Source organism: Myotis brandtii, unplaced genomic scaffold, assembly GCF_000412655.1.
Source record: "Myotis brandtii unplaced genomic scaffold, ASM41265v1 scaffold967, whole genome shotgun sequence".
In the NCBI taxonomy this organism is placed as follows: domain Eukaryota; kingdom Metazoa; phylum Chordata; class Mammalia; order Chiroptera; family Vespertilionidae; genus Myotis; species Myotis brandtii.
Genome location: NW_005372006.1, coordinates 443,340 through 462,336, shown reverse-complemented (window position 1 = coordinate 462,336; position 18,997 = coordinate 443,340). Strand labels below are relative to the sequence as shown.

General features: G+C 42.8%; 1 protein-coding gene across 2 annotated transcripts in view; it reads right to left on the bottom strand.

Moving 5' to 3' along the window:
• Positions 1-16,023: 16,023 nt before the first annotated feature.
• POC1B (POC1 centriolar protein B) overlaps positions 16,024-18,997 on the bottom strand; it is a 101,592-nt gene continuing 98,618 nt past the window's right edge. For both annotated transcript variants that reach the window (XM_005886279.2, XM_014533338.1), the window contains one exon: positions 16,024-17,530. In XM_005886279.2, the coding sequence (XP_005886341.1) occupies positions 17,426-17,530 (105 nt within the window). In that variant the 3' untranslated portion in view covers positions 16,024-17,425. The remainder of the gene's footprint in view (positions 17,531-18,997) is intronic.

The following is an 18,997-nucleotide window of genomic DNA, read 5'->3' as shown; positions in this document are numbered from 1 at the left end:
CACCTGCGGGTCCCTCTTGGCGTGGACCAGCTCCTTTGCTCTCTGAGTCCCAGCTCTAGCGACAGCCCAGCCGTCTGTACTGTTCGGGAGACCAGGAAGGCAGTGGAGAGAAACTCTCTGGACCTGCTGCCTGACTAGCAGCTCAGGACCTGGCACTGCTCAGAGCACACCGAGCTTGCGGGAAGGCAGCCGCCTGTGAGGAGCCTTGCCACCAGCCTGCTCCCGGTGGATCCCACCTCAAAGGAAACTCAGTCTTTGGTTCCTCAGTTCAGTCTATCCCAGCTAAAGAGGAACAGCTGGGCACATTTTAGGGAGAATTAAGACTCTAAAACAGTATGTTCTGTTCCATGGAGATTACTACCCAATTGTTTTAGACCTAAATTCTGGGTGATTGTGGGGCCTGGCTCTGCAACTGGGGCCTGTGTCTTCTAATTGGCCTGTATTTGCTCTAAGGCAGTGGTTCTCAACCTTGGCTGCACATTAGAATCACCTGGGAATCTTTTTAAAATCCTGATTTCTGGGCCTCATCCTCCTGAAATTCTGTTTTTTAGACAGAATTTCCGGAGGATGAGGCCCAGAAATCAGGATTTTAAAAAGATTCCCAGGTGATTCTAATGTGCAGCCAAGGTTGAGAACCACTGCTCTAAGGGCTCAAAGAGAAGAAGGGAAATAAGTTTTTCGATACAATGGATTTGATCAACAGACAAAGGCGAGTGCTGGGCTGTGTCTAATGTATACACCGAGACACCAGCTCTGAGTTTGCCTGGCCAAAGGGAGCTCAGTGCCTGTTTGCAGAGCCTTCTGGTGGTTTCTGCTTCCTTGCTGAGGCCATCCTCCCTGGAAAGCCTGGGGCCCAAGCTCAGCTCCAGCTCAGTGGGTCTTCTCCAGGGCCCTCCCCCAGCTGGACGGGCCCCCCATTGGCCCCCAACCCCAATCCGGGACAGGGAAGGCCAGCCAACCTCCCATGGCCTCTCCCCACGGCCTCTCCCCGTGGCCAGCCCGGCCTGATTGCCCTGATTGGCCAGCCGGACCCCACCCATGCATAAATTCGTGCACCGGGCCTCTAGTTTTATAATAAAAGTTAAAAAAAAAGAAAGAAATATTAAGGACTACCTTAAAGCAAGAGTCATTAAAATAAGAATGTTCACTATCACCCTAAAACATATTACAAATATCTGTATGTATTTTTATATATGACATGTAGTCTCTGTCTTATATATGTAACTGTATATAATTTGCCTGGGATCCTGCAGACCTGCTGAATTATAATATAGGGGAGGGTCTCCTAGAAGCTCCAGAGGGATTATAGTACACACATAGCCCTTCTAACAGGTCCTCTCAGTTCCAGGAGGTCTTGGGTAGGTCTGCTTCTTGCATTTGTTTCTCTCCCATTCCAAGTCCAGCACCCACTGTCTCCTCTCTCTTGCTACTTCACACACTACGGTGTAAAATATTAGATAATGACTCGGCAAAGCTGTGTTCCTCTCCATGGCTGGGAAACGTCCGGCCCAAGGCCGTATCAGGCCTGTAAAATCATTTGGTCTGGCCCCACCAATGCATTAGCGATGAGTTAATTAAATGTTTGACCAAATATAGCAGGCTAACTTTTAGGGTGGTAATTTTGTGTGGCCCGCAAATGATATTATAAATATCCAAATGGGCCTGGCTGGCGTGGCTCAGTGGTTGAGTGTCAACCTATGAACCAAGAGGTCAACCGTTTGATTCCTGGTCAGGAAACATGTCCGGGTTGTGGGCTCAGTCCCCAGTATGGAGCATGCAGGGGGCAGCCGGATCAATGATTCTCTCTCATTATTGATGTTTCTATCTCTCTCTCCCTCTCGCTTCCTCTCTGAAATCAATAAAACTATTAAAAATCAATCAATCAATATCCAAATGGCCCTTGGCAGAGAAAAGGTTCCCCACCCCTGTGTATAAACTCGAATGTGGTCTCTGAAAACAAATAAAAACAAAAGTAAAAACCCTATGTGGTTCTTGGGTTGAGTGAGTCCATTATAATGCATCATATAGCAACTCGGTTCTGGACATTTGCAGAATGCATTCGTTCACACATGGATGCATTTTGTGTAATTCCGTATGTTGCAAATATTTTGGCCATGGGGTGCTTTCCCATCCCGGCTCACCCAGGGACACCATGTTTCTCTGGGTTCACTTACTTTCTGAGGCTGTGGTGTGAATCACTGGGGATACTGAAGGGGACACCTAAAGGCAGGTGGCCCTCAAGTACTTTGCTGTCCTTACAGCTCTGCCTTCTTGCACGTCTCAGCTTTCCCTGCAGGGTGTCTTCCCTCGGAGTGTTCACGATGCTGTGAGCAGCAGCAGGGTCTACTGCTTCTCCCTTCACAGCCAGGCAGACAACGGCTGTGCCCATCTTGCTCAGGCTGCCCTGAGCCTGGCACTAGGCCCAGGGAAACAGGGTTGCCCTGTGAGCATGGACCAGCTGGGAGGGTCTCACTCATCCACGGTGGCTACCCAAAGGGCAGGGGGTGGAAGGCATGGGTGTTGAGGGGAATGTCTTCCACAGTGTGGAATTCCAATCAGCAGAGACCGAAAGGCCCTTCGCTGGCTCAGGTAAGTCTTTCCGCACCAGGCCCCCCAGGTGACCCTGTTTCCTCAGCCCGTTCTTCACCTGGGGCTGGTCTGTCCTTGGGTAGGAAGGGGCCTCCTCAGCGCAGTCCCCTCCTCTGAGGTGGAGAGCAGAGGGCAGGGCCAGAGGCACAGGCAAGAACTGAGAGACAGATGAGAAAACCAGTATATTGAGTTGCCTTCCTTCTTTTTTTATTTTTATTCTCATGCTTTCCACGACTGGATTTTTCTTTTCCTTTAGCCCCACCCCAATTTCCTGCAAGTCCTGGTCTCCAGGAGCAAACCTACATTCAGGCACTCCTGAAAAACATAGCGAACACAGATTGCTTCCAGTTCTTCCACTGGATCTTGAATTCCAAAGGTTGTTTATTTTCTTTAAGCCTTAATCTCGACCTTTTGCCTCAGAATTTTGAAGTAAAATCCTTCTCAAGACAGGTCTTCGCCAAGTGCTAAGAACTGAACAAGGTGCTGTCATTACACTTGCAGTAATTCCCGAAGCGCATTGGCAAATGCAAGTATTTGTAAGTGACTTTGCATGGGCCAGCCAGGCCGCCACGAAGAAGACTCCAATGCTGGCTTAACACTGGAGCTTTAGTTCAAACAATGAACAGAAATCATACAGGATGGAGATTCCCTCTTAGCCCGGGAAATGTCGTAGGCACACCCAGTTCTCACCCAAAGGCGATGAGAGAGAGATTCTAAGGCTCAGGCCTGCTCACAGCTGGATGCCTTGGGAAGTGCTGGTACCTGTCCCAGGGCGGGTGTCCAATTAGGAGTTACCTCTCTCCTTCCTTCCCTTCTTCCTTCTCCTAAACACTGCCCCAGAAAAAACCCCCAAGAAATTCCTGAAAATCAATGTGAGGAGTTACCCTCTACAGCTACTCGCCTGTTGCTCTGCCCAAGTCAGCAGCCATTAGGTTACTGCCTAATTCATTTGATAAATTACTATGTGATAAAGTGTATCTCACACACACACACACACACATTTTCAATGTGAGTCTTTGATGCCTCATCTCAAAATAGTGACAAGAGCTGAGAATCTTTCTCCTCACCATCAAGTGCTACTCTCTTAAATCAACCTGAGAAGAGAAATGAGCTTGACGTTTTTTGGGGGGTCACTTTGGCGCACAAGTGACCCTTTAAAGCCTGCTTTCAAATATCTGCCTCATGGGAGAGTCAGAGCCTGACAATTCTGAGAGTTTCTTGAAGCCCAAATTCCCCTCCAGGCCATCTTAGACCCAGAACAACTTCGACACTTACCCACTCAGCAGATATAAACCACAGGATCATGGAGTCTTAGGGTAGGGGATGACCTTAAAGACTCTATCCTCTGTTCTAAGCTACACATGCTGGCCAACTGGTAATGGAGCCTCCCCTAAAACATTCGTAGGGATGAGCTACCCTTTACTTCTAAAGGAGGACCATTTTTGACTTCAGATAGTACTAATTGCTGAAAGTTTTCATTAGGTCTGGTTCAAGTCTACCCTTCTATTATTTCTTAAACCTTCTTCTACCTCCTGGAACAATATAAAAAAGGTCCAGAACTTCTATGTGGCAGACTTTTAAATACCCAGAGTCAGCTATTCCCTATGGAGGAATCTTATGGTTGAGGGGGTGAACCCGCCATGCCCACCATTCCCAGCTGAGGGAAGCAATGTATTTCCTTGTACCTAAGTGGCCTTGGGACTCCACCATCCTGGTCGACCTGTGGACTGATCTGTGTCCTGTGAGTGGGCCTAGCGCAAATGTCTGTCCTGCTAGGGATGATGATAATTAAATGCATCAATGAGGTTCTTTCAATCAATATTTAGACTAGAAAAATGGGGCCAGGTTCGTTAGTAACATTTGCAAAGTAGAGACAAAATCAAAATAGCCAAGTAATGTTAAATGAAGCACCAGGATTGAGACCCACTGCTGGGGCTATGAGATAGCAACCAGGCCACCTATTTCTGATGACGTTCTCAATAATTTTAATGGTTTTCTGCTCTAAATCTAAGTTCTAGACTCAGATGGGCCCAGCTAGACCATGATTCGTCTCCTTTCCAATAAATTTAACTGTGAGCTCTTCCTGGCATTGTAATTGAGATTCTTACCTTAAAAAAAAAATCTTTACCCAAAGACATGCTTAGAAAGAGGAGGGGAGAGAAAGGGAAAAAAATCTTTACCCAAAGACATGCTTAGAAAGAGGAAGGGAGAGAAAGGGAGAGAGGGAGATGGAGAGGGAAAGAGAGAGAAACATCAATGTGAGAAAGAAACCAATCATTTGTCTTCGCATGTGCCGGGGATTGAACCCACAACCCAGGGAATTGAACCAGCAACCTTTAGGTGCACAGGACAATGCTCAACCAACTGAGCCACTCCAGCTGGGCAAGATTCTTGCCTTTTTTATTTTTACATATATTCTTCCAAAAATTCCTGCATTGCTTGAAATAAACCAAACGAATCTCTCTAATCATTGAACCCACAAAAATTAAACTGAGTTCTCACGTTTTCCAAGTCTCTTTTCTCCAGATTAAAGATCTCTAAACATTTACCTCATTATTATGAAATGGCTTCCAGTCTCTTCCGCTTCTCTGTCCCCTCTCGTGCCCAACTCCTCTCCCTAAATCTCTCAGTCCCACCTTCTCACACCCAACGATCAGCATCACAAGTGAAGTAGATGAAATGGCAACCTATGCTAAGCATGTCCTCTGCATCTTCAGCACAAACAGAACACTTTTATGAAATGAAACACACATTTCTTTCCATTTTGTTGAATGATTAGAATAAAGATTTCCCTGCCTGATCAGCCCCAGGGAACCCAAGAATTATTAGAACAAATGTGTGAAAATGAACTAAAGTGGATGACTATCTTGAAGGTAGAAGTGTGAAGTCTTCTATTGATCTCCTGACTACCCCTTCATTGGATTAAATAATCAAAAGTGTTAGCTTTCATTTCAATTTACTTGGTACTATTGGGAAAAGAAAGAAAGAAAACTAAACTCAACTTGATTATCTGAAAGAACATGTAAATGTTCTGAAGTTGATTATCTGAAAGAACATGATTATCTGAAAGAACGTATAAATTAAGTTGATTAACTGAAAGAACATGTAAATGTTCTTACATGCAGCCATTTTTTTGGAGGCAAGGAAGAGAAAACCTAGTAGTGTGTAAGACTATAAAATATTATTTAATGAGGTATTTAAAACCAGGTGCAAGGTCTATGTTTTTGTATGTTTTTTTCCACTCAAGGTTAGAATCTGTACTTCTGCCTTCAGAATTTTGCTTGGCATTTTCATAAAACTATGTTCAAGACTGAAAGTCTAATATCTTGAGCCACCAGGAGACTTCCCCTTCCGTCTCATTAGTCAGGATGCAGGCACATGGCCAACCTGAGCTACAAAGGAAGCGAGGAAGTGAGTTTCTGGCAAAGAAAACTGGGATTGTCATGACCAAGCAAAGCGTCTGCTTCAATGTGTTTAAAAATAGGGTTTTATTTTACTACAAAAGTTAACACATTAAAGAAAGTTTGGAACATAGAAAAATAATTCCTTAGGGCCACTACCCAAAGTCCTTTCTCAATGCACTATTTTAACAGTTTCAGACATATTGTACATAGTGTGATCCTTTTTTTTCATTTAACATATGATTAAGGCTGTATGGTTTTTGAAATAGATTTACCATTTTGAGATATAAAGTAAATTAAAGGAGGCAGCACAAAACAGTAGAGGGCTGACTCATGAGTGATGAGACTGTTCTTATGGCCCAGGTCCTGACACTAATCTATCACTGTATCTCCATTTCCTCACAATCAAGAGGTGCTCTGGCTGGTGTAGCTCAGCTGGTTGAAGAGGCCCATAAATCAGAAGGTGGTGGTTCAATTTCCAGTCAGGGCTAGTGCAGGAGGCAGCCGATGGATGTTTCTCTCTCTCTCTCTCTCTCTCTCTCTCTCTCTCTCTCTTCCTATCTCTAAAATCAATAAAAATAAATAAAGAGGTGTGTTTTCCTTAGTTCTATCATTTCCAAGACTACAAAATCATGAGAACTGTGCCTTTGAGACACACAAAGCCATACTGTTCAGATAATGATTGGACATAGCAGGTCACAGCCACCAAGACAAGTAGACCCCTACCTTGAATTTTCCAAATATGTCCACTCCCCCTGCTGATTGTATCTAGAGGTTAATTTTAGTTCAAGTTGTTGTAACCATAAAAGCCTAAGAAGGCAGGCGAACAGGACTGCGTTTTACTTCTGAGCTTGAAGTTGTTGCCGTGTGAAATTGATGTCCAATATATAATAATGCAACATACAATATGTAATATGTAATGTATGGCAACAATATATACTGGCTCTTCCAATTTTTCAACAGAAGCAAAACATTCTGGATTTTTGTGTAAAATTGTTTGATTTTTAAATATAGGCACCTGATTTGAAAAACAAAATACTGTAGAGGCCAAACACACGTGTGCGGAATGCCCGTTTGCCTCTCCAGCTAAACCAGCAGCCAAGTTGATCAACATCAGGTAGAGGGTATACAGAAGAAGGTTAAAAAGAGCTGCTTACTGGGAGGCCCCAGAGCCAGTGCACCTGGTGGGCAGCTTCAAATCATGCCATATTACAACGCTACACATCCACGAGCAACACACTCAAGGGGCAGGCTCAGTGAGCACCAAAGCCTCACTGAAGCAAGTCCTGCTCCACAGAGGTGCCTCCTGCACAGCAGCTCTTCCACTGTAGTCACAGGTGTTCCTCACAGCCAATTGGCCTGGAGGTCAATTCCTCCCAGTGACGCCAAAGGCAATGAAAGCTCAGCTACAAGACTGTGCACACATCCCACACAGGGGTGCACCTAGAGCCCAGCTCAGATGACTGGGGAGGAGGTGTGGGGAAGCACGGAACTTGGTTTGAATGCCTGTAAGGAGGATTCTCCAAAAGGTCGGGGGCTTCTGAGGGGACCTTGGCAAAGGTGGCAGCCCCTACCTTGACTTTTCCAAATAAGTCCAATCCCCCGGGGTGTTTTGCTAGAATCTCTATGTTTAGTCTTTTAAACCTGACCTTGTAGAAGCATATACTTTCTCAAGGATACTTACCCTGCTGATTGTATCTAGAGGTTAATTTTAGTTCAAGCTGTTGTAACCATAAAAGCCTAAGAAGGCAGGTGAACAGGACTGCATTTTACTTCTGAAGTAAAACAGTTCCTTAGCCCTCTCTTTCACAGAAACATGTGTCAGAGCAATCTGTTGATCCATTGCTCAGGGTCTGCCAGTCAGCCTCTGCAGGGAGGCTGAGCCACTGGGCCCTACAGGACACCTACTTCCTCAGGCCACTCTACCAATTCCAGAAGACATAGCAGCTCTAACACATAGAAACAAACACAGGGAAGCAGCCAAAATGTGGAGACAAAGAAAAATGTCACAAATGAAAGAACTGAAGAAATCTCCAGAAAAAGAACTAAATGAAATGGAAGCAAGCAAACCATTAGATACAGAGTTCAAAACCATGATTATAAGGATGCTCAAGGAACTTAATGAGAGCTTCAAAGAACTTAGTGAGAATTTCCAGGAACTTAGTGAGAACATCAAAGACATGAAAAAGGACCAGTCAGAAATAAAGCACACACTAACTGACATGAAGAATAATTTACAGGGAATCAACAGTAGAGGACACTGAGAATCAAATCTGTGATTTGAAATATGAGGAAGCAAAAAAACACCCAATTAGAAGAGCAAAAAGAAAAAAATATGAAGATAGTATAAGGAGCCTCTGGGACAACTTCAAGGCTACCAACATTCACATCATGGGGGGATGACAGAAGGAGAAGAGAGGGAGCAAATTGAAAACCTACTTGAAGAAATAATGACAGAAAACTTCCCCTATCTGGTGAAAGAAATAGACTTACAAGTCCAGGAAGCGCAGAGAATCCCAAACAACCAAACAAGAGGAATCCAAAGAGGCCACACCAAGATACATCATAATTAAAATGCCAAGGGTTAAAGACAAAGAGAGAATCTTAAAAGCAGCAAGAGAAAAGCAGTTAGTTACCTATAAAGGAGTACCCATACGACTGTCAGTTGATTTCTCAACAGCAACTTTGCAGGCCAGAAGGGAGTGGCAAGGAATATTCAAAGTGATAAAAAGCAAGGACCTATAACCAAGATTACTCTACCCAGCAAAGCTATCATTCAGAATTGAAGGTCAATAAAGAGCTTCACAGACAAGAAAAAGCTAAAGGAATTCATCACCACCAAACCAGTATTACAAGAAATGTTAAAGGCTCTTCTTTAAGAAAAAGGAAAAAAAAAGATAAAAAATATGAACAATGAAATGACAATAAATACATATCTATCAATAATTGAATCTAAAAATTAAAATAAATGAACAAGGAATCTAATGAATAAAATAGAACCAGAGGCATAGACACATGGAACAGAGTGAGGAATCTCAGAGGGAAGGAGGGAGGGGGAGGCGGGAAGAGATTAACCAAAGATCTTATTTGTATATATGCATTACCTATGGACACAGACAATCTATATATATAAAAGCCTAAGCAACCGGCCAACCGGCCAGTAGCTATGACGCACACTGACCACCAGGGGGCAGACACTTAATGCAGGAGCGGAAACCACAAGCATGGAAACATGGAATAGACTGATGAATCTCAGAGGGAAGGGGGAAGGGGAAGAGTGGAAAGAGATTAACCAAAGATCATAATATGCATACTGAGGCCTGGTGCACGGATTCCTGCACCGGTGGGGTCCCTCAGCCTGGTCTCCGACATCCCCTGAAGGGTCCTGGATTGCGAGAGGGCGAAGGCCAGGCTAAGGGACCCCACTGGTGCAGGAATCCGTGTAGCAGGCCTCTAGTAGGGTAATAACGGCCTAGGGCGGGCGGGAACTGGGTGAAGGGGAGCAATGGGGGGGAAAAGGGAAACATCTGTAATACTCTCATCAATAAAGATTTTAAAAATTAATAACATTTTAAAGAAGAGCTGCTCATAAGACATTTTGGCTCTACAGCAATTGGGTTATTACAGTTGAAACATCAAATGCTTATATTAATGATGAATACAGTCCAGAATTTTATCATCTCTGGGTTTTTACATTGACAGTATAATTACTTCCTGTCTATAGTTCCAAATGTCCCAGGTCTGAGCTGAGCTTATATAAGCATGTACTGTGTTGGAAACAACTAAGTCTGGACCCTCTGAAGACACAGCTCCTTTTATATGTATTTTTCATGATCCCATCTGCTTCAAAATCAAGTCCTGCGTCTTTTGCCTTCATCACTCAATTTAAGGTGAAAATGAAGGTGAAAATGATGAAAGTCTTAGACAGGTATTCCCTTGAGCGGATCACTCAATTTAAGGTGAAAATGAAGGTGAAAATGAAGGTGAAAATGAAGGTGAAAACGAAGGTGAAAATGATGAAAGTCTTAGACAGGTGTTCCCTTGAGCAAGAACAAGGTGTTCACCTTGAGCAGTTTATTGCCTTCTGCCCTGAATGTTACGTCCTTGCTCTCTCCTTCTCAGAGAGTGATCAAATCGCCCGGCACTGTGGCCCTTGCTCTTGGCAATTCTGACTCTCGCTCGCTGAAAGTGGTGCAGAAAGAGGATTTAAAAACTTTGAACTCTTTATGTGATTTTTGCCTTTGACAGAGCTGTTATTAAGAGTTCTGAAAAAGCAGCAGTCCCTACAAGAACATCAGGTTTCTAAATGATTCATCTCCTCACAGACCTTGATATTCAATCCAGGTGTAGGAATAAACAGTATAGCCCTCGGGTTCCGTCCTGCGGGCTTGGACCGGCTTCAGTGAAATTCTATAGCAAAAGGCCCTGCGCTTCCCCTGACTTTCTCTTTGTTCTACTAACTTTTATCTCTGAAAAGCAAAGGGATTTCCTTTGGGGATTAAGCAGGGGAAACAGCCTAAGGTAGCGATAGTGTTTCATTAGAATTATGGGATGCACAAGTGTCCTGAAGTCGGCCCAGCGAGAAGCTCCCTTCTGTCTGGGATGCGCCCAGGGCCTGTCCAGCAGGGAGCTCCAGCCTCACTTCCCTTCCTCCTAGCCCCAGGGGCACCTGGGCAAACAGGGTGGTTTCTTGAGTAGGCAGAGCAGTGATCCAAAAGGGATGAGAAAGTGATACATGCTTTTTTTTTTTTCTTTTTCTTTTTCTTTGTATGGTTTCGAGTCACTGGAACGAACAGGGGCCAAGAACAATGCCGATGATACATGTTCTTAATGACAGAGCTGTACAAAGACTGAGATGAGAGTGAAGCGTTCCCTGTCCGCGGACTAGGACAGACTGTTCCGCACCGGGAGTCCGCAGAAGGATGAGGGCATGGCAGCAGAGGGAAAGGGTTTGTGTCAAAGCAGCTACACCAGTGCTCACCTGACTTCTGCATCTCCTGTCCACACAGGGCGAGGTCAAAGTACTACTTAGTAGGTACTCCTCCTGAACCACTAAAAAAATCTCAAAATAAACAGGAACATAAGTCGCATTTCTACTAGATTTGTTTCTGAAATGTTTACATTCTGATTTGCGGTTGAGATTTACTTTTAAAATGTTCAATGCTCACCAGAATGGCTGAATTCTAAGTTAACGATGTTTTTATTACTTACTCTTGAAGTAAAACAAGTTTCTTGGTTCAATTTTAACTTTAAAAGTTTCAAAGAGATACTGTTTTTCATATTTCTTATTTTAACTTTGTTATACTTTGCTTTCACTTATTATGACCACACTTTACACTTTTAGGAAGATGCTTGGCCATATTTTCACTGTTTTTGCTGTATTCCGTTTAATTTGACACATTGCATTTCTATTTGTATTTAAAAATCACAACCTTTTGGGGGTTTGTCTCTGGCCCAAATATTATTTAGTGGATCTTAAGTTTTCTTTCCCATATTTTCTATGTTATTGAGCATTTCATTTTCTGGATATATGGAGGATAGACTTATGACTTACTTATATGGTGTGGACCAGAACATGGAAAATTTTTGTTTGTAATATACTTGGGCAAAAAAAAAGCATATTTACTCATATTACCACGTAGGTGTGTGTGTTTTTTTTCCAATCCTCACACAAGGATATGTTTTGTTTTGTGTTTGAAGAGAGAGAGAGAGAGAGAGAGAGAGAGAGAGAGGGAGAAAAGAAACATTGATTGATTGCCTCCCATATGTGTCCCAATCAGGATCGAACCTATAACCTGGGTATGTATTCCCTGACTGGGAATCTGGGAATCAAACCTGCAAACTTTTGGTGTATGGGGTGATGCTCCAACCGACTGAGCCCCCTGGCCAGGGCACCATGTTCTTTATACATATTAAATCTGTCTTATTAATTTTGTGTAATTTTATATCACATGGATTAACTAAATTCTACTTATAAACTGTTGATATTCCCAATTATGTGTTGTATTTCTGTAATTTTTTTCTATTCATGTACTTTTTGCTTTATACCTTTAGAAGTTTTAGCTGATCAAGTTATTTCTCCTACTGCTTTTGTTGTGAAATCCACTTTAATATGAACAAAATCTTAAATCAGAGTCTTTATTTTTTTAATAGGAACAAGTTTCAGATTTAACCCAAAAGAAAATGCAACGGATGTAGTATTCCTCAAAGAAAAAAGGAGCTGTGCACACCCTCCTCACCCCCATTAACCTCTGCCTCTTGGCAAAACATCGACCTATTTTCCTAAACCCAGGCTGCCATTGTGTACCTGGCTGAGTCACAGTTAGGGCTTATAGAGGACAACCTGGCAATCACACTGTGTTCCTAGATTCAATGTACATTCATAAATCCTCTGGTGCATGACGTTGAAATCTCGTGACTTGCTAAGGCAAAAAAACATTGAGTAAGCCATAAGGGGAAATGAAGCATATAGTGTATTGATGGTATAATTCCATGTGAATACTAAGATAGACCCATCTGTTTTAATAATTAAATTTGCTACTGAATTGAGCATGATTATTTGTCAATACTTCTGAATATTAGGGTAATTTTTTTTTCTCAGCTACCCAGGGATAGATGGTTTATGTCCCAATTCTTTTAGATATATAGAATTTATCTTGGGAATAATAAACTCCCAAGTTTGCTCTAAATATGAATGAAGAGTTAAGTGAGGATCTGGACTGCCTTGTCTTTAGAGAAAAGGCAGTAATAATAATAATACCTGTTCTCCAAGTGGCCAAAGGGCCAGGATGGTAGGGGTCGTAAGCTGGTTCACATTTCAGGCCCTTCTCCTACTTCCTGTTTTTGCCTTATCTTTATTTAGGACTAGTGACCCAGTGCATGGATTCATGCACATTGAAAGGAAATTAAATAGAAGGACTGGGCAAGATGGGCCAGACACGCCCTGGAGCCAACCTCCCACGGTCCCTCCCTGGCGTCTGTGGAGTGAGCGGGGTCTCTCCAGCAGTTGAGGTCCCTTGGCCTGGCCTGCGGGGATTAGGCCGAAACCGGCTCTCTGACATTCCCCAAGGGGTCCCAGAGTGCAAGAGGGCACTCTGCAAAGTTGCTGTCGTAGAGGGTATGGAACGCAAACACAAGTGTGCAGTAAACCAGATTTGGGGCTGACAGTGCCCCAGCAACAACATAACCCACGGCCAAAGGTGGAATCTCGTGACCCTGCAAGGAATCAGGCTCCCTCCTTTCTGCTTCTGGGGTGCATCACCTGAGAACTGCTGCTGCCAAGTCACTGCAACTTGGCAGCTCCTGCGTTGAGCATTTGCCCCTTGGTGGTCAGTGCGCACCATAGCGACCAGTTGGACGGTTGGACACTTAGGATATTAGCCTTTTATATATATAATTATAGCAAATTTATTCTCAGGTTGAGTTCCTCTGGAGTCATTCAATGGCCAGCATTTGGCCTGAACCTTTCAGTTTTCTGTGTATGAAAGCCTAATCTCCTAATAGATTTATTATTGTTGTTGAACTTTTAAAAATAAAATACTAACTTTGGATTAAGTACCATGTTTTCATTTGTTACCACTGTCGGTGTAAGAATTTCCAAACTTGTAGAGCATTTTTATGAGTTTGAGTCAAAGCTGATGACATGCAAGAGAGCAAGATCTCCAATGCTCTGGAGAATAAGTTTTGCAGTTTCCTTCATGCAAAATTTGAAATTAAAGAGGGAATGTAAGGCAGATTGCATGAGGGTGGGAGAAAGCAAGACCAGGATTGGATTATAAGAAGGAAGGTCTGAAAGGGGCCATTTCAAAGGTGTTTTAACCTAGATGCACAGAAACAATGGACAGGGCTTGCTTAAGGCAAAGACAAGGTGTTTTCTTTTTTTAAAAAATAAGTTTAAAAGAAAGTGCACTTTAATATATTTTTTATTGATTTTTAGAGAGAGAGGGAGACGGAGAGAGCAATGATGAGAGAGAATCATTGATTGGCTGCCTCCTGCATGCCCTCTTACTGGGGATTGAGGCCACAACCGGGGCATGTGACCTGACCAGGAATCGAACTGGTGACCACTTTGGTTCCCGGGTTGACGCTCAACCACTGAGCAACACTGGCTGGGCAAAGACAAGCTTTTTAATAAAGAAGTTATAGGCCTATGACTATCCACCAAAACCTGTGCAGTTAGTAATTTATCAACAGATCATTCTATGAGGTCACTTTGCACAGAATCCCCCCATTTTTTGTCCACACCACTTAATATTAGTCTTTGTATCTTTTCCATAGTTATAGTTGAAATCATATTATTTAGAAATGCAGTCCAGTAAAACAAAAATGATTAATAGTAATAACAGCTACATTTATTGAGTACTTAACTCTTACTGAACTTGTGGTAATCATTTCACAAACACAATTCACATTATTGTTTTCACCTAATTTCTGCTTTGTATCTTTCCTGAAAATCACACTACTACAGAAAAGCAAAGCTGGAATTTGCACTCAAGATCTATAAAACAAATAGGAGGCCAGAACAATGCCCATTCAGCCCCCAACACCAAGCATCTAAAATTTACATCTAAATTTAGATCTGAAGCATCTAACGTAGACATGTCACTTCCTCTAGTTCACTCAGTCTAGTTTTTACTACTTTTGGCTCTAAGTGAAGTGGAGAGCAATGTTTTAAAGGCCCTTGAAAAAATGAAAATCCTCACTTATGCAACAATTTGTTTAGCTTTTCCTATGGGTGATGCAAGGTGTGAGGTGGGGAATCTAACGATGACAGTTAGGTGACAGCTGTTTGAGAAGGTCACATCGCAGTGGGAGAGGCAGAACTGTGTTCTATGTCAATCTGTTGTACCCGATCAGCAGGAAGTGGATGGAGGGTTATTGCTTCACACAGGGCCATTGGGAGAGCCTGCTGGAAAGGCAGTCTGTGAGCGGCCGCGGTGAGCAGGTTGGAGTGTTGTGAGGGATACCCGAGAACAGAGCGTTCGGGCAGAGGAAATGGCAAGCACAAATGCCCTCAGGTGGGAGCTTATTTGCTTCTTCAAATGGAAGCAAAGAGGCCACTATGGCCAGAGGTCAGTGAGGGAGTGAGGGTGACTCAAGGGGGAGGGGTGCAGGTCCAAGAGGAACTGGAAAGGGAGCACATCACATACGACGTACGACGTCCTGGGCTATTATGATGGGAAGACCTGAAGGGTTTTGGGGCAAAGAGCCACGGTTTTAACTCGGGTTTTCAAGAACCACTCTGGCCAGCTGTACAAGGTGACAGGAGGGAGACCAGCTGGAAGGTAACTGTAGTCGTCCAGGTAAGAGGTGATGGTGGGTGATGGAGGTGGTGAGATGTGGTCGGGTTTTCATCTGTTCTGACAAGATGGGCTGAAGGAGTGGAACATGGGGTGTGAGAGAAGAGTCGAGGATGACTCACTTCCAGGTCTTCAGCCTGAGCAGCGGGAAGGGGGGTTGCCACTTATTGAGATGGGACGACTAGAGAGGAACTGGCTGGTGGGGGAGGCGAGACTGTGGGCAGCAGAGTTTAGTTTTGGACATATTTAGAGATGCCTACTAATCTTCTAAGTGGAGATGCTCATCAGACAGCTGAATATACAAGTCAGAAAAGATGAGAGGCTGGAATCCGGTAAAAACCAAGGAGAATCTGCAAAAGCTTAAAAAATGGGGTGGGGGGGGGAGCAATTAAATGACTCTCTTGAAAAAGTTTCAAGGCATTTTACTCATAAAAGCCTGTGATGACTGTGAAATGTGTGGCAGCATCATGCTGTAAGCAGTGGCTATAGCTAGATCAATGGTTTCTAAAGTGTGGGCTTCAGGCCAACAAACATATGCCTCACCCGTGAGCTTCTTAGAGATGCACGTTATTGGCCCCAGCGACCTACTGAATCATCAACTCTGGGAATGCGGCCCAGGAAACCGTTTTGACAGGTTTTCCAGGAGACTGTTATGCACATTAAAATGGAATCAGCCAGATAATAACAAGTTTAATATTTCCAGGTTTCAATCATTAAAAAAAAAAAAAAAAAGATTATGGGTAAAATGTCTTTATTGTTTGAAGCATAAAAAAGAGTGAACAAAGCCAGTATGACATTTCATTTCTTAGTCTTCTCAATGAGTTTATAAAAATACTTGCCACTTAGTCTATAGACTCTTGAAAATGTCTAGAAGTTTATATATGGTATAAAAAGGCACTTAAAACATGAGATAATAAAAAACCACCTCACTGATACAACTGAAGTTGCTTTGAGAAAAATTTCTACATATAGACAGACTCCTACATAAATAGGACTTCACTTTTTCTTGTTTTCCAACACATACAGAGCATTTTCCCCATGTTGCCTACAGACCATCTTCTCACACCTTCTTTGTCCTTGATAGAGGTTAACAGAAAAGCAAGCTAAAATTCATGTTGCTTTTTTTCCAATTTAATCTCTTATTTTGCTTAAGCTAAAACAAAATTCTTAACTTGTAACCAAGATCTTTTAGCACACCTGGCTCATTTTCATTTAGTTTCAAATCACAATTCATTTAACTGTGATGATGTGAATGTATTTTTTAAAGTACCTATTATTCAGCTTCCAAAATCATACTAAGCAACATTTCTGAAGCATGTGAACATACATGGTGTATATCTGTAAGTATTGCTGCTGCATCATTCTGGCTTTTGAGCTGAATGAAATCACAGTAACATAATCTTTGTAAACTGGGATTACAAGTTAAAATACAATTCAAATCATTCACTGCATTCAGCTATGAAAGAAAGATGTGTGCTTCACCACATATTTTTAACTTCATTTTCTTTCAGGTTGGTCAAAGATAAACAATATAAAACATACATTAAATAAAAGCCCACTGACCTATGTCATACATGTACTGTTGCTAATTAAAATAAGTGTACTCTTGCTGTGGAAATTCTGTATTTTGGAAATATTTATACGGTCATCTTTTCAAGGTATTGGTAAGAAAGGATAAATGTTTTCTTTGAATATATAGGATGCTATTTTAGAGGTGAGTTATTTCACCCTAAAAGTGCTCACTAAAAAAATACATTAATTGCTTTAAGGAATTGCATGAACATGGTTAATCTGAAATGATTTAACAATGCAACCCAAAGATTTGGTTACTTTTCTGGTGGGGTTTAGACTGCAAATGAAAACTGACATTTAGAATAATATGGGGAAAATACAGAGCCACTTGAACGCGTATCGCTTTATTACTGCAATCATAAACGGTAATGATTTGAAACAGTCCTTGACATTGATTTGTGAATTTAAGTTCATCATTTATTATGCCTTTTCTTCTGTTGCTCACTCTTGTAAGAAATGCCATGATGATTAGCGCATGGTTGTGTCCCATGGAGACTCCTGTACTGCCTTCCTGTGTATGTACACATGTGCTCATTCAACGTGCCTCTGCTCACACTTTTCTATTTACATTTTTTGTTGCATGGCGTTGCAAAGCCTTTGCTGATTTTCAAGGCAGTCTTTCAGTTTATCCTCTGTCAAAGTCAATCGCTGCTCCAAGATTGAAACAGTCTGCAAGAAGAACAAAATAATCAATGATGATGAGGACAATGATGATAATCTCTGCAGAGGAGATTCTTTTAGAACTAGAATGCCTACCCTTTCGCCAGGAAGTTGGCTCAAAAATGGGCCCCAGAACTTGCTCTGCCTCTGGCTCTACTCCAGGGCAAAGCACTGTCAAGCAGTTTGAAGAAAAAAACAAAAACTGGTGCATTTGAGAAAAAACAGAAAAGATCTTCCAAAGCATCGATGCCAGGAAAGAGGCCACATGTGGAGATCTAAGTGGTATGGGGAGTGGGGTGGGGGTACAATGTCACATGCCTAGCCCAGGTGCTACTTTTAATGCCATCATTGGTCATTCTATCACAGTCAATGATAGATCATATCTATACCACCTTAGACAGCTGGCTACCTAGTTTACTTTGAAAAAACCATAATGATTGCCTCTAGTTCTCATGCCCCAAAGATGATAATAGCACTTCAAAGGGTTGTTAGGAAGACTAAATGAAATGATGCATCAAAAATGCCTCAGCTAGTGCCTGGCATACAGGAAATGATGAATCGTAGCTAGTCTAACCCCTTCAGCTAATAAATAAGTATATGACTACACACACACACACACACACACAATGACTACTCTTAAATTTGGGAAATCTAATTTTTTGTGATATTGACTTCATCTTCAGTCTTTTACATCTTTTAAAACAACTTTTATTATAAAACTAGAGGCCCAGTGCACGAAATTTGTGCACTCGGGGGTGGGGGTGGGGTCCCTCAGCCCGGACTGTGCACTCTCGCAGTCTGGGAGCCCTTGGGGGATGTCTGACTGACGGCTTAGGCCCGCTCCCCATGGGGATTGGGGAGTAGGCCTAAGCCATCAGTTCGACATCCTTAGTGCTGCTGCGGTGGACGGAGAGGCTCCTGCCACTACTGCTGCGCCAGCCGTGAGCCCGGCTCAGGGCTTCTGGCTGAGCGGCGCTCCCACGTGGGAGCGCACTGACAACCTCCTGCATTGAGCATCTGCCCCCTGGTGGTCAGTGCACCTCATAGCGACCAGTCGTTCGGCCATTTGGTCAATTTGCATATTGGCCTTTTATTATACAGGATAAAACAGATTCAGGAAGCCACATAAAGCACGTGTTACAATGAATTCTCATGAGAAAAACACTCTTCTAATCAGCACCCAGGTCCAGCACTAGAACTCTACCAGCCACCCAGGTGCCTTTCCAGGTGTCTGTCAGAATCACCACTCCTGCCTACCCTCTTAACAGTTACTATCCTGACCATTACAGTATTACTTTCTTTTACTTCTTTATCATTTTATCTTTTTGGTGTATATCCCTAGACACTTTAATTTTGTCCTACCCATTTTCAAGAGTTGATATGCATTTCATCTTTTATTAATCAACTAGAGGCCTGGTGTATGAATTCGTGCACAGGTGGGGTCCGGCCAGCCCACCCGATTGGGGTGGAAGGACC